Here is a 15,834-nt window from a genome sequence, read left to right as displayed (position 1 = left end):
GGAGTATCCCATGGACAGAGCAGCCTGGCAGGCTATGGTTCACTGGGTCACAAAGAATCAGACACAACTGAAGTGACTTAGCACACACACATAGTGTAAAACATTATTCACAGATGTGAGATAATGTTCTCAAAAGTGGAAGTGCAGTAATTTTGTGTAGAACAGGACGTGTCATAAAGCACTTTGTGAACTGTTAGGTGTAGTATATCTTAAGGGGTGTATATGGGCCAGTTTTAGCTAGGTGTTTTCCCCCATAATGCCGATGCTGGGAAAGACCCTGATGCTGGGAATGATTGAAGGCAGGAGAAGTGGATGACAGAGGATGAGATGGTTGGATAGCATCACCGACTCAATGGACATGAGTGTGAGCAAGTTCCGGGAGTTGGTGATGGACAGGGAAGCCTGGCATGCTGCAGTCCATGGGGTCGCAAAGAGTCGGACACAACTCAGCGACTGAACTGAACTTTCCCCCATGAAGTTACTGTTGGTTTTGCTTCTCTTGAGCAGTGGTAGGGCACTAAAGTGATTTTCTTCCTATAACTGATTTTCTTATCTCACCTCTTCTAGCAGGAGTGGGGCAAGTGTTAATTCGGCTGAGCTTTAGTTTTCTCATCTCCGATGAACTTAGCTGTAAGTCTTTCAGGCGTAACCATTCCATGGGGCAGTAGTGCAGTGTCTTGACTTTTAGTCCAAACTGTGCCCCTGACTGTGGACAAATCTGTGCCTCAGTTTCCCCATCTATAAAACTGAGTTAGTTTACATTTTAGCAGCCCTTCTAGCTTTGTTCTTCCAGCATCCCTGGGATTACATAGCTGGGTCCCTGCACTTCCCACTGAGGTCTGTGAGGACTACCTGGTGACACGGGGGGTCAGGTGTGCTGCTACGATTCTAATTGCCTATGTCTGTCCTCTAGGGAACATCCCTGGCTCGGCTGTGCTGGTGTTTGACATCCACGTGATTGACTTTCACAACCCGTCAGACTCCATCAGCATCACCTCCCACTACAAGCCCCCTGACTGCTCCGTGTTGAGTAAGAAAGGGGATTACCTCAAGTATCACTACAATGCCTCACTTCTGGACGGGACCCTGCTGGATTCCACGTAAGGACAGCAGGGATCGGTGGGGTGTGAGCCTGGTGGATAACAGTTGGTATTCCTGTGGCCCCCCTTTCCTTTTCCCCAGATACTCATTGAGGGCTTTAGTTCCATGCCTTTTGCACTGTGTATCTTAAATGTACATCACTACTCCGGTACATTGTTCTAAGAGTTCCCTCTGAACGGTCTCATCTTGTCCCCTTGAAACTGTCTGAAAAGATCTCGTAACTACTGTCTTTAAAAAAGAACCCACAGATAAAATCCAAGCTCCAGAGTCTCTCTGGAGGCACGTGAGGCTCTCCTGTCAGCTCCATTCTGCCTCAGCAGCCTCGTCTTCTGCTGAGATCCATCTTCCGCCTCCCGGGGGTGCCATGTGCTGTGGTGCAGGATGTGCACTGTGTTCATCCTTCCTTCTGGCCAACTTCTGCCCTGGTCTAAGCACCTTCCCTTTTCGCAAGGTCTTTGCCTAGTTCCTAGGAAGAATCAACTGTTCTCACTTCTGAGACTCATAATGTTTTATGTATTACCTGCCTTTTAGTTGGGGGCTTCCCAGGTGGCTCAGCGGTAAAGAATTCGCCTGCCAATGCAGGAGACACAGGAGACACGGGTTCGATCCCTGGGTGGGGAAGATCCCCTGGAGGAGGGAATGGCAACCCACTCCAGTATTCTCACCTGCGAAATCCCATGGACAGTGGAGCCTGGTGGGCTACACTGCATGGAGTCACTAAGAGTTGGACACAACTTAGAGATTGAGTATGCACACACACCTAATAGTTGTTTCTATCACTGTTGCTGGTCTGAACTCCTTAGATACTCAACATGTTTATTCATCTTTTTACTCCTTACACTTAGCCCAGAACATAACGCAAAGGAAGTATTTTATAAATGTTAACTGAGATGAATCTAAAACTATATTACTAGGAATCAACAGTGTATACTAGTATCATGCAGGTAAAAGGAGCTTTGCTCCTTATGTATCTGAATCTTTAGATTATCTATGGACGTGAAAGTCGCTCAGTCATGTCCAACTCTGCGACCCCATAGACTGTAGCCTGCCAGACTCCTCTGTCCATGGAATTCTCCAGGCCAGAATACTGGAGTAGGTAGCTGTTCCCTTCTCCAGGGGATCTTCCCAACCCAGAGATCGAACCCAGGTCTCCTGCATTACAGGCAGATTCTTTACCATCTGAGCCAAGGTAATATGCTATTCTCTTTGGGAAGGAAACATTTTCAGCCTTTCTTTGTGTCTCCATATAAGTACATCCATTTTTGTCCTGAGCCTGGCTTAGAATCCTAAGTTTAGTCTTAAAGAGAAAGAACAGCTTCATATAAATATGTGCTACTGCATTTATTCTAGATGAAAAGGGTCTTATCTCCTTCTCACCCATCCCTTTGTCTTCTAGCCTCAGGTGACAGAGTATGGCCAGGTGTGGAGAGCTTGAGTGACATACTCCTCATTCTCTCTGGTGCTGTGAGACCTAAAGCATTTCATGTATTTCATCAGATCTAAAATGTGTTGGTTTTTAGAAGCATTATTTTATGTATCTCAAGAAACAAAGAACGCTGTCAAAAAATAACAACATGATGTCTGTTGTAAGATGTATCCCAAATCAAGAGAAATTAAAATGTGAAAAAATATGCATTATAGAATCAATGAAATATGCTCTAGCTCCTGGAGCCCAGATTTACAGGAGAATCTAGCTTACAACAAACTTCACTGCACTAATGGTTGGAAACTTGTGGAGGACAGTGGGGAAGAAGCATGGCTTGCATTTGTTCTGGGTTTAGTGAGCTTGTGCATGGGAAAACGAGATTAGGACAGCCTGTAAGGCCGATGGCCAGCTGTCATTGCTGGGCTGACGTTCCTATTCTTGTTGGTCCTCCTACAGCTTTGGAAAGGGGAAGTGGGGGTGGGAAATGAACAAAGGAATTTCTTCTTTGGTGGATCAGGATATGCGTCTCTTGTGGGGTGGGGGAATCCGTCTTCCTGCTTCTGAGGCGTGTTTGGCGGATGTACAATATTCTTACAGAGCATGCAGCAGCCACGTGACGCTCCTTCCTCTTCCCAGAGGCTCTATTCTGAACCACTGGAGTCATCTGTGTCACGTGTACACTGACACGAAAGAGCAGTGTCTGGGCGTCCCTGCGGGTTCTCTTCTGGGCGGAAGTTTCAGAGTAACAGGGTCGTGGGAAGTGCGGCAGGAGAAGGCTTACCTGTGTGTGGGAGGAGCCTCTTCTGGAGGACGGGGTCTGGTGCCACCCGAAGCCCACGTGGGCTCTATTCACAGCTTGGCAGGTGCTGCTGTTGTTGCTCATTGATCGGGACTGGGAGAGTGGGACCAGAGAGAGGGGAACGTGGGTGGAGAGCCAGAGAGGGCTGCCTGTAGGCAGGAAGCAGGAAGCTTGCACCGAATGGGAAGCCGGGAATACACAGAAGGAATGAGGAGAATGTCTGAGACAAAAACTGGCAAATCAAAAATAAAAGTATGACTTGAGGGAAAAGAATGAGCTGAGTTTTCAGAGATGACATGTAAAAACAAGTTGCTTGCTTAGAGGGTTGTCTTCATGTGTGTTGAAACTGGCCTCAGAAAAGAATAAAGTTGCTTGCTTAGAGGGTTCTCTTCATGTGTGTTGAAACTGGCCTCAGAAGAGAATAAACACTTGTTATTTGATAACTCAATGAGTTCTTGCATATTCTGTACGATTTTGAAACCCAATAGTCCCATGGGAAGTTGCCCAGGGTCCCTGGAGAGAGGCAGTGTGAGGGCGCCTCTGTGCTGCTGACAAAGGAGGGGTTGTGTTGGGGTAGGGCAGAGGAGAGCCCTCCCTCAGGCCTGGGGCCAAGGCATCCAGTGTGCTGGAACTGGCTTTGTTTCCCTTTCAGCCCAGGTAGGACAGATGCAAACGCTGTTTGGGCCCTTCGCCTGCGGGAGGCTGGGAAGCCTGAGAATGGGAGGTGGCCCAAGGGGTGGTACCTTCCTTGTTGTCACCACCTGGTGATGGATATCAAGGGGGCACCAAGAGAGCCAGGAGGCATTTTTTCTTTGGATTTGAAGGATATTCCCATTGTTTGCTTTTAGGAAGTGATAGGAATGCATCAATTTGAAAATAGATTTACTTTCAGTACTGATTGAGGTGACTTTTATTTGGATTCCCTAGGGATTTTGGGCATCAAGGCTCATTAAAACCATGGCCCAAGTGAACTGTTTTTATTCTGGAGTCATAGAGTGTTATAGGCACAAGCACGTGGCACTCTCAAGGCTGTCCATTTATTGAGCTCTTGATGCTTGCCTTCCTCCGTGCCAACCATATTATTTGCTATTTAGAATGTCCTGTGCAATAGCTGTTATTATCTCTATTTTATAGATGAGGAAACTGTAAAATTATATTTCTGTGAGATTAAGTGGCAGAACCAGGATTCAGACTCAGGTCTGCTGAATGCAAATCTGGGTCTTAACTACATTACATATTTTTAAATTTTTCTTGAAAATTTCTGACAAATTTCAGAACACTGACTAAAACTTAGTGACTTAGGTATTTACGCATATACCACTTGTTTTGCCAAATGTTCCTGTAAGGTCTTTTATAGCAAGAGGATTCATTGCAGTATGTCCAAAACTCTCAACCAGTCCCTCAGTCATCTCTTGATTTTCACCTTGAAACTTTTGACGATTCCAGGTTGGTTGTTTTGCAGACTGTCCCTCAGTGTGGGTTTGTGTCCTTATGATTCCGCAGGAGTTCTGTATCTTTGGCAGAAAGATCACAGAAGTGACATGTTCTCAGGAAGACATGCTCAACTACCAGTGGCTTGATGGCCTAACCAGAGATTCTTCTGTTTCATTTTCAGGTGGAATTTAGGCAAAACGTATAACATCGTTTTAGGATCTGGACAGGTCGTGTTGGGAATGGATATGGGTCTCAGAGAGATGTGTGTTGGAGAGAAGCGGACTGTGATCATTCCGCCCCACCTGGGCTACGGCGAGGCTGGCGTGGGTGAGTCTGTAACAGTAGTAAAAGGCGTCTGGGACATGGTCATTGTTTGTATTTTGTACTTTTTGAGGTTCTAACACAATATGCTTCTTCCATTTAAAACCCCAACCCAGAAAATCTGTGGTTTTTATTCAAGTCTTTGGCATTTTTGTTTCAAAACCCTGTGAATTCGATGTGAGTGCCATGTTAATGGGATTAAGCAGGAGTTTTTGTGAAAAAAAACAAAAAAACAAAAAACCCTTGACTCTTCAAACCCATGTGTGGGAAATGTCACTGAAAGGGGTTCCCAGGTGAGCTAGGTGCTTCCTTGGGAAACTGTTTCCTGGGACAGTGGAATGCTGAACCTATAAGCTATCTAAGAAGATTTCCTTGTGGAAAAGATTGGTGTCAAGTTCTGGAAATACGAGTGGTATGTTGCTCTCACGGCTATTATGGTTTGATTCTGATTTTGGCCAAAATGAACCCTCCTCATGGAGTTTGGTCGGAATCCCTTCTTTTTCAGTTCTTGTACTTCTGCTGTGTGGAGATGGAGTAGATGGGAAGTGCTAATTTACAGAAGTAATAGGCACTTTGGATTGATTTTTTTCAAAATTTTTAAATAATCGGAGAAGATATACTCTATGCTATTTTCCCCAATCTGAGGAAAAAACACTTAAAAAAATGTATCCTGTAAGACTATACTCCCATGACATATAATTACAATATATAATTTAAAATAATGCACATTACATTTACTTATAGTCACATACTTATAAGTTATTTTGGGCCCATACTGTATATACTGTTCTAGAATTTGTGTTTACAAATCATATCATGGCTTATGATTTTAAGGCATAATGTATTATTCTTAAAGTTCCGTGGTTAAATTTATTCAAAAGTTCTACCATTGTGGTCTCTGCTAGTTGCGCTTAAACTTCTTTTCACCAAGACACAGTAAGAATTACATTTTATCTCCCAATTAGTGTTATGCATAAGCATACAATTTATACCTCGTGTATGGATACATATGGGCTTCCCTGGTGGCTCAGTGGTAAAGAACCTGCCAGCCAGTGCAGCAGCTGAGGGTTTCATCCCTGCCCCGGGAAGATCCTCTGGAGAAAGGAATGGCAACCCACTCCAGTATTCTTGCCTAGAGAACCCCACGGATACAAGAGTCTGGTGGGCTACAGTCCATGGGGTCACAAAAGAATTGGACGTGACTTAATGACTGAGCAACAACAATAATACGTATAGATTTAGTTTTATATGATTAGAACTAAGTTTCATAAAATAGTATCTATCCTTTCTATGTATAATGTACTCTGATTTTATTCTACCCCTAATTTAAAAAAACGTTGGTCACCATCCTTTAAATTGATTTGAGACTCACTACCTACAGTTTGGAAAACCCACTTGCTGAGGCTGAACTTTTTTGCTGTCCCAAGAGATGCCTCCATCCATGAGGCAGCCAGAGCCTGGGTGCTAGGGCGGGGGGCAGAGGGGCATGCTCGCTGCCTTGTCGTTAACGCCACCTCCACCCCTGTCCTGTGGCAGATGGAGAAGTGCCCGGCAGTGCCGTGCTGGTGTTTGACATCGAGCTGCTGGAGCTCGTGGCTGGCCTGCCAGAGGGGTACATGTTTGTATGGAACGGTGAGGTGTCAGCCAACCTCTTTGAAGAGATTGACAAGGATGGTGATGGAGAAGTCCTCCTGGAAGAGGTAACTGACCTTGTTGAATAGAAGTGGGGCCCAAGGAGCTCAGGGAAACTCCCTGGGCTGGGGCACCCATCCTGAATGTGAACCCACTCAGAGGGTGGATACTGCTGCTTGCTCCTTGTGATCTGTAAACTGCATGCTCGTGTGTTAGGCGCTTGCGCACACACCCCAAGTCTTCTAAGTCGAAGCTCACAGTTCCTCTTTGAAGAAACTGAGGCCCTGAGAAGTTCAGGGATTGATTCCATGGCTCACAGATCTGGACTCAGTTCTTCGTTCCTGGGTGCTCTCTGCGGCCTGCATGGTGCTAAGTGTTTTTCACATATATTATCTTGTTTGGCCCTCATGACAGCCATGTAATCACCCCTATTTTTCAGAAGAAAACAGCTGTGCACAGAGAAGGTGAATGGCTTGCTCAAGTTTGCACAGCTGTCCAGTGGTTTGTAGATGTCTCGATCATCTAGGTCCTGTGTTGTCTCTCCTGTATGAGACACCCCTTTGTGGAGCCGGGCAAGAGAGTCTTTGTCTTGTCGCAGCTCTGGGGAGTTTCAGGTCTCTGCCTGTTCCCATCTCCTTGTTCAAGGACGTGGCTCCAGCCTCCTCCCCTTCTCTCTTCTATCATCCACATTTTCCCAACTACTGACCATCCCCATTAGCTTAAGAGCATGCTGCTGTTTTCCCTTATTAATGCATCTTTCCATTTCTTTTCTTTTTTTTGCTGTCTTTACAGCAGAAGCCTCAAGAGTTGTCTGTCCTTCCTGTTCCCATCTCCTTGTTCAAGGACGTGGCTCCAGCCTCCTCCCCTTCTCTCTTCTATCATCCACATTTTCCCAACTACTGACCATTCCCATTAGCTTAAGAGCATGCTGCTGTTTTCCCTTATTAATGCATCTTTCCATTTCTTTTCTTTTTTTTTTTGCTGTCTTTACAGCAGAAGCCTCAAGAGTTGTCTGTCCTTCCTGCTTCCAATTCCTTTCCTCCTAATCTCTTTTATACCCAGTCCTGTTGGGTTTTTATCCTCCACACCACTGAACTTGGTTTCTTGCTCAGGCACTGAACCCAATGGTCAGTTCTCAAGCTTGCTTTAGCACAGCTGTTTCCTTTTTGAGATGCCTTCTTTTCCTGGCTTCCACCTCACAGTTTCTCCAGGTTCCTTCTGCCTCACTTGTAGCTGCTTCTCCCAGGGCTTTTCAGAGTGGAGGGCCCCAGGCTAAGTCCTGAACTTTGCTCCTCCTTGATGTCATCCTTTGGTGACCTCCTCCCGTCCTAAGGCTTTATCGTCTTCATCCTGTTGGCTTCCAGATTGGCAGCTCCGGGCCTGTCTTCTCTCCTCTTCACACTAAGGTATCAGCTGCCCACTTGACATTGTCATTCACTGAACCCCCCATATCCACCCCCCAAACTTGCTTCACCCATCTCATTTGATGACAGCATTTCCCTTCCAGCTGCTCAGGTGAGAACACCCAGTCATCCCTCCTCTCTTCTCTCACAGGCTAGATTAAATCCATCAGGAAATTATTCTAGCTGTTTCTTGAAAATATACCCGGAACCTGACCACTTCTCACCACCTCCACTCCATAGTACCTCAATCCAGTGTCCGTCACCTCCCTCTTGGACCTCTGCAGAGGTCTTCCTGCTCACACCCTTGCCCCTCAGAGCAGCCAGAGTGGTCCTTCTAAAACGTGAGTTGGAGCAGGGCCCGCTTCATCTCAGAACTCTGCAGAAGCCTCCTGTCAGGGAGCATCCCGCAGGCCCAAAGCCTTGTAGTTGTCCAGCCTGGAGACTGCAGAAAGAGCCTGGAGGTGGTGACAGAGACATCAACAACTTACTGAACAGGGATCTTCCATGTCTGCAGCAAAGGCCGTGGAGTGACACCCCCACAGTGTATGGCAGATGGGACATAGCAGGAGCCTTTACTACCTGGGGGAGAAGGAGGCTACCGTTCATAGGGGAATTAATGTCAGGTTGGCTCATCAGTTACCAAGAAAACCAGAAGCTAGGACACGACCCTCACAGGCCCTCAGGTTAGACCATCATGAGGGCAGATATTTCCCTTTAATAAACTAGCAGGTGGAGCTGTTTTGGCATAAAGAGGAGAGCAATCACTAGCTGGGGCAGGGTTTCTTGTGAGTAGGGTGTAGGTGAAGCAAGGGCTGGCCGAGCAGTAAGAGAACAGCTGTATTTGTTGGCCTAACCATACATCCCTTCATCTTCAAAGTCTTTACAGCGGCCCACAAGGGCCCCACAAGGCCCTCCGCCACCTGCTCACTGTCCTGTCCTTCCGTCGACTGTCCCTTTGCTGTGCTGTAAACACACTGGGGATGTGTCCACCTGGGGCCTTTGCACCGGCTGTTCTCTGCTCAGCAGACATTTCCCCTAGGTAACTGGTGGGCTTGTTCCCTCCCTTCCTTTAAGCCTCCATACACACTTCTCTTTAGCACTGTGCTTTTACCCTGACCACCAAATTGATACTTAAACCAATTCCCCTGGCTGTACTCTTGATCTTCCTGACTTGGCTGACTTTCCTTTCTCTGGAGCATTTTATTTTCTAACTTAATATGTAGTTTACTTACCTTTTAAATGTTCCTTTTTTAGTGTTTGCATAGTATTCTAAATGTCCCTTTTTAATAGTATATCTTTTCCAGTAGTGTATGCTAGAATTACAAGAGCAGGATGTTTTGTTTATTGATGAATCTTTAGGCTGTAGAATGCTGCTCAGCATACAGTAGACAGTAGGTTTTTATTGTATGAATGAATGAATTTTCAGAGGCAAGGATGATTAGGGGATCAGCTGTAGGTGGAAAACTAAGTGTTGATTTAGGGAAACAGGATAGTTCCAGTGACTGCTAGGTACTGGCTGCCTGGAACCTAAGCACTCCCATAGTCATTTTGTCCAAGGTTTTTAACCTGCATCCAGAGGTTAAAAGCCATCCCCAGTGGCTCAGAGGTAAAGAATCTGCTTGCAGTGCAGGTGATGCAGGAGATACGGGTTCCACCTCTGGGTCAGGAAGATTCCCTGGAGGAGGGCATGGCAACCCACTCTAGTATTCTTGCCTAGAGAATCGCATGGACAGAGGAGCCTGGTGGGCTACATACAGTCCATGGGGTCGCAGAGTTGGATGCAATTGAAGTGACTGAGCACGCGTGCTGGAGGAAAAAAATCGAGATCATATAGCTCAGAAGATTTTGTCTGTTCTGCTGGCTCAGACTCAAATTCCAACCCCACTGTCCCAGGACCGCCTTGTTCGGGCTCCAGCTTGGTGTCTTTGGCTATCCTGTCTCATGGTCTGTACTGCCCCTTTCTCTCCAGTTCTCAGAGTACATTCATGCCCAGGTGGCATCTGGAAAAGGGAAACTCGCTCCTGGATTTGATGCTGAGATGATCGTGAAGAATATGTTCACCAACCAGGACCGAAATGGAGATGGGAAGGTCACGGCTGAGGAATTTAAACTCAAAGACCAGGAGACAAAACACGATGAACTCTAAACCTGACCTGAGCCACTTGCATGATACCAAGCCCCCTGTTGTGGCAGAATGTGCACTGAGGGTGCGAGGGTCTCTCAGAAGGGGAATGGTCAGCAAGTAGTAGGTGGGTCACATAGCACCTGGGACGTGCATTGGGGTGGGTTGATATACATGGTGAGAATTTTAGGCTGATGCCAGTGATACTAAATAAAATCAGTGCAGGGGCCTTAGCATGGGTGGTGTAGAACATTGAAAATGCTGCATTGTCAGCTATTATTTTGTGAGCCTTCTGGGTAGGTGGTTTGTTATTAAAGGAAAATAGCATCATACAGAAGTTGTAATCATCTTGGAGGGAACAGAGGAAAATGTGTCTGGGTTATCTACATAAAGAGGGTTAAAAATGTTAACTTGCTGGTGTTTTCAAAATGTTCTCCAGGTGGCTAGAAAAGAGAGGGCAGGCCCCATCAGCATTCCCAGATAGCCCCAGGAAACTTCTTAGCAGTCTGCACGAGACCTGGTAATGCCCAGTCTCCACCATGCCTATACACACACACACACACACACACACACACACACACCTGGTAATGCCCAGTCTCCACCATGCCTACACACACACACACACACACACACTCACACCTGGTAATGCCCAGTCTCCACCATGCCTACACATACACACACACACCTGGTAATGCCCAGTCTCCACCATGCCTACACACACACACACCCCTCTGATAATGCCAAGTCTCCACCATGCCTACACACATACACACCCACCCACACCTGGTAATGGCCAGTCTCCACCATGCCCACACACACCCACACCCACCCACCTACACCTGGTAATGCCCAGTCTCCACCATGCCCACACACACACACACACACACACACACACACACACACACACACACTTTTCTGGTTAATTACATCCCACATTGTAATGCCCAGTCTCCACCATGCCCACACACACACACACACACACACACACACTTTTCTGGTTAATTACATCCCACATTGTAATGCCCAGTCTCCACCATGCCCCCCCCCCCCCCGACACACACACACACACACTTTTCTGGTTAATTACATCCCACATTGTTGTGGTCCTCCTATTGGCCGGGTAACTTGGAGGTTAAAAAGAAAGTCAGAGGACCAAACATAAGGCATGTTGTACCATGAGAATTTGATTCTGCATTTGTCATGTAAGATTGTTCGCTTTGCTCTTTCTTATTCCCATCACTCTATCCCATAGCACCCTCTCTTCCCACCCTGAATCCTTTGATCAGATAGATACAAGTAGGGCTGATGGCTCAGCCACACTCGAGTTCTCTCACTGTAGTCAAGACAGAAATGTCATCCCAACAGGTGAGCCTAAACAAAGTGATGTATTTCTGTCACCCCTCTGTCTGGAGAGGAAAGTGCCCTAAGGCCTGGGGGCCTCTCTCTGTGTAGGACACTGTGCCTGCTGACCTGTCCTCATGCAGTAACCACCTTGCTGCCTATGTCTCCTCATGGTGGTGGCACTCACCCTGAAGTAACCAATGATTTTCCTTTTGAAGTGACTTTGACTAATTTAAACTATTTTGTACTGATACAGCCGAGATAGTTCCTGAAAATGCTGTGCACTCATTCAGTGGAACGAATATTGGAAAATGAATTTTTCATATATAAAGTATTGAATTATCAGGTTTTGTGTTTTATTTGAAGGCTCGTTTCCCCCATAAGAATACGCCATGCCTCCAGAATCCCCTTGGTTAAAAACTCAGCAGGACTGAGTTGAAAGTAGAAGATCGCTGTACAGTAGAAAGAGGGTGTATCTGTCAGGGTCTTGGCTGGAAACATACACTCAAGTGGGACTTCTGAAGAGAAGCGAATGAAAGGACTCTTTACATGAGTGTGGTGGGGTTGGGGCAGGGCGGGGCGTTGCAGTAAGGATGCCGAGGTACCCATGACCGCCGTTGGGCATCAACAGTAGGAAGCTGCTCTAATGCTGGGGCTGAAGGGTCGGGGGAGCCTGGGTGGGGCTGCCTGGTAGGAGTGGGTGGAAGGACACAGCTACACCCAGAACCGTGGCTGGCAGTGGGCAGAGTGGTGAGAGAGGAAACACTCATCCTCTCTGTCCTGCTCTCATCAGCTGAAGCCAGTCTGAAGCCAGAGGGCAAAGAGCTCAGGGGCTGATGTTCTGAGATCAGTGTTTTGGGATGCAGGGGAAGGTGTAGAATGGCTCTGGTAGGGGTTGGGGTGGAAAAATAAATGGCATATTTAGAGAGAAAAACTACATAGTTTTTAAAGAGCAAATGTTCTGCTTTACTCTTTAAAAAAAAAAAATATTTGGCTGCATCAGGGCTTAGTGGCAGCCCACGGCCTCTCTAGTTATGGCACACAATTCAGTTGCTCTGTGGCTTGTGGGATCTTAGTTCCCCGCCTAGGGGTCAAACCTGTGTCCCATGCATTGCATGGCAGACTTGCAACTACGGGACCACCAGGGAAGTCCCTGTTTTACTCTTTGCAGAGGCAACTTCAGGGATTCTGTGTGCTTTTTGGAGGGGAGAGAGGTGCCCACGGCCTTCCTGGCTCCTGCCGCCATTGTCACTAATGCTCCTTAACCCTCTTCTGTGGAGCACACAGTCACGCAGCTTTTCCATTTAACAGAATTCTTTGAGTGCACTAGATAGGTTAATGATCTGTTGAACTGAATTGCCCTTTGGAATGCATTTGATTTGTAACGTCTTTATACTCACATGTTCATGGAGATGAATCTCTTGGGCTTATTCTCTACCCTAGATCTCTAGCTGGTCCTGTTTGAATTTCTTCACTGGCTATTTTCTACAGTAGCAGGTTGGCTGAATAAAAGATAAGTTTCTCTGGGGAAGTTAAGGACTGTGAGCCTTAGAGCTTCAAGAATGGAAGGAAACTTTAGCTGATATTTGTTTTTGTATTTAAACTGCCTGCCTGACAGCTGACCTGAAACACTGGTCTTTCTGGCCTTTAGATTCAGACTGAAATACTGGCTCTTCATGGGTCTTTGTTTTATTGGCTTTTACTTTTTAGCTTTATCGAGGTGTAATTTAGAAAACTGTTTAAGACATTTCAAGGGTGTGTTATGATTTGACATAAATATACATTGTGAAAAGATTCCCATCAACTTAAATTAACATATACATCACATTTTTTTAGAGAACATTTAACTTCTACCGTTAGCAAATTTCAACTATATGATAGTGCTATCAACTATAGTCACCATGATATACATTGGATTCACAGACCTTATTTATCTTACAGATGAAAGTTTGTATCCTTTTATTTTCCCCACCCCCTAGGCCCTGGTAATCACTGTTTTTTCTGACTTCAACTTTTTAATTTTTCTGTATCTACATATATAAATGATACCATGCAGCATTTAGCTTTCTAAATCTAGCTTATTGAGTGCTGCCTGGCACTTCCATTCTTTCCGTTGCTAACGGAACATATGTCATTTTGTCAGGGAAGTTGGCCTGACTGCAAAATTATATGTAAGCACTTGAATATCAGGTTTCTAGGAACAGAAACCTGGCTTTCTTTGAAGCCTTCTTCCCTTGGATCTCTGAAGTCTTTTTATAAACTAAAAATGCTACTCCGAATTATTTACTCCTATTTGTGGATATTATTAAAATAGTGTTTGATACTGTGTGGCCATCCTTAGTGTTGGAATTTCAGTAGTTTAGGGGAGTTCCTTGCAGCTTACAGTGGCCCTATTTAAATATCATTTAAATACAAGATTTACAGTACTCAAATTTTCTTCTCTGAGCTCTAGTCCACTTACAGTATCATCTGTACATTTCACAGGCATCCCAAACTCAGTGTGTCCAAAATAGAGTGTATATTCCCACTCCCTTCCCAGCACCGTCCATCCAAGCCTGTGCTCCTCTCTTTCTCTTGTACCCATTTGCTCAGACCACATACTTGGCAGCACCCTATTCTCTCACCCTACACATTTAATCCCACAGCAAGTCTTGACATTTCTAAATTGATAGTGGCTAGAAGAGGCTGTAGAGACTGTTCTCATGGCTTTTGTTTTAAAGGGAGGTGACTGACTGAGCAGTGACAAGAAAGCAGGTCAGAACTTCAGTATTCTTTACACTTACTCCACACAGTGTGCTTATTTGTGGACGCATATTATAAACTCCTTTGGAAAATAGCCAATATGGCAAGCTCTAATAGCAAACACAGGAGTAAAGAGCTATCATTTGATAAGGGAGTCCCAATGCAAGGAGATCCAACCAGTCCATTCTAAAGGAGATCAGTCCTGGGTGTTCTTTGGAAGGAATGATGCTAAAGCTGAAACTCCAGTACTTTGGCCACCTCATGCGAAGAGTTAACTCATTGGAAAAGACTCTGATGCTGGGAGGGATTGGGGGCAGGAGGAGAAGGGTACGACCGAGGATGAGATGGCTGGATGGCATCACGGACTCAATGGATGTGAGTCTGAGTGAACTCCAGGAGATGGTGATGGACAGGGAGGCCTGGCGTGCTGCGATTCATGGGGTCGCAAAGAGTCGGACACCACTGAGCGACCAAACTGAACTGAATTTTTTCTATGTGAAAAAGTCCTCCAGGTAACTGACACCCCACCCTGCCTCCAAGCCATGGGCTTCCCAGGTGGCACTAGCGGTAAAGAACCTGCCTGCCAATGCAGGAGACATAAAAGACTGGGATTCGATCCCTGGGCGGGAAAGATCCCCTGGCAGAGGGCATGGTAACCCACTCCAGTATTCTTGCTTAGAGAATCTCATGGACAAAGGAACCTGGTGGGCTACGGTCCATGGAGTCAGAGTAGGACACGGCTAAAGCGACTTAGCATGCACGCATAGGCCATGCTATCTGCTTTAAAGCAAGAAGCTTGTTTTTGAGTTCCATTCTGGAAATACCTAAGTGGGGACAGTCTACTTTCTGCCACTGTGTGCTTTGTTTCATTGTTTATTATAAAAAAGAGAGAAGCAGTGATGGAGAATACAGATGGGATGCAGGAAAAAGGTTTGTATCACAAGACCTTGCCTCTCTACCACATATGACTGGACTAGGCATTACTGCCCATACTGGATATCAGAACTAGCTGGACATGCTTGCTAAGAACACCAACTAGTTGCTCACAGACTGCAGTTCAAGGGCTAGGGTCAGGATCAAATTTACCACAATGGCAAGACTTAGCCTTGTGTAAACCAATTACAGGGCAGCCAAAATTTGGAATGGGAAGTCAGGCTGCAGAGAAGCATACTGGTTCCGAATGCTGAAGTACGCTATTTTAGTCACCATGAGACCCAGCAACATTTTGTTTTCTGCTTATGGCTGTTTCTGAAACACTTAGACGTACAACAAAGTACCTCTTTTACTAATATTTTTACAGGGGGAAAACAATTTTCCCAGGCCCCACTATTTTCTGAAGGGCAAATTAAATTTTCTCTGTAAAAATCTTTTTTATTCTTATAGTGTGTAAATCTGAAAATAACCTAAGTAGGCACTATGACAAAGACATTAGGATTCATGTATCACACATACATGCAAGAAAATCATGGCAGGCTTTGCTAATGAATAATAATAGTCTTGACAGAGTTACAAA

General features: G+C 45.7%; 1 protein-coding gene across 1 annotated transcript in view; it reads left to right on the top strand.

Annotated features, from left to right (window-relative positions):
• FKBP9 (FKBP prolyl isomerase 9) overlaps positions 1-11,924 on the top strand; it is a 43,159-nt gene extending 31,235 nt beyond the window's left edge. Inside the window, exons 7-10 of the mRNA XM_012176841.4 lie at positions 914-1,100; positions 4,942-5,087; positions 6,618-6,781; positions 10,086-11,924. Of these exons, the coding sequence (XP_012032231.4) occupies positions 914-1,100; positions 4,942-5,087; positions 6,618-6,781; positions 10,086-10,262 (674 nt within the window). The 3' untranslated portion in view covers positions 10,263-11,924. The remainder of the gene's footprint in view (positions 1-913; positions 1,101-4,941; positions 5,088-6,617; positions 6,782-10,085) is intronic.
• Positions 11,925-15,834: the final 3,910 nt, after the last annotated feature.

Source organism: Ovis aries, chromosome 4 (assembly GCF_016772045.2).
Source record: "Ovis aries strain OAR_USU_Benz2616 breed Rambouillet chromosome 4, ARS-UI_Ramb_v3.0, whole genome shotgun sequence".
NCBI lineage: Eukaryota > Metazoa > Chordata > Mammalia > Artiodactyla > Bovidae > Ovis > Ovis aries.
The sequence above is the reverse complement of the archived record's forward strand: the minus strand, read 5'-3'. Positions and strand labels throughout refer to the sequence as shown.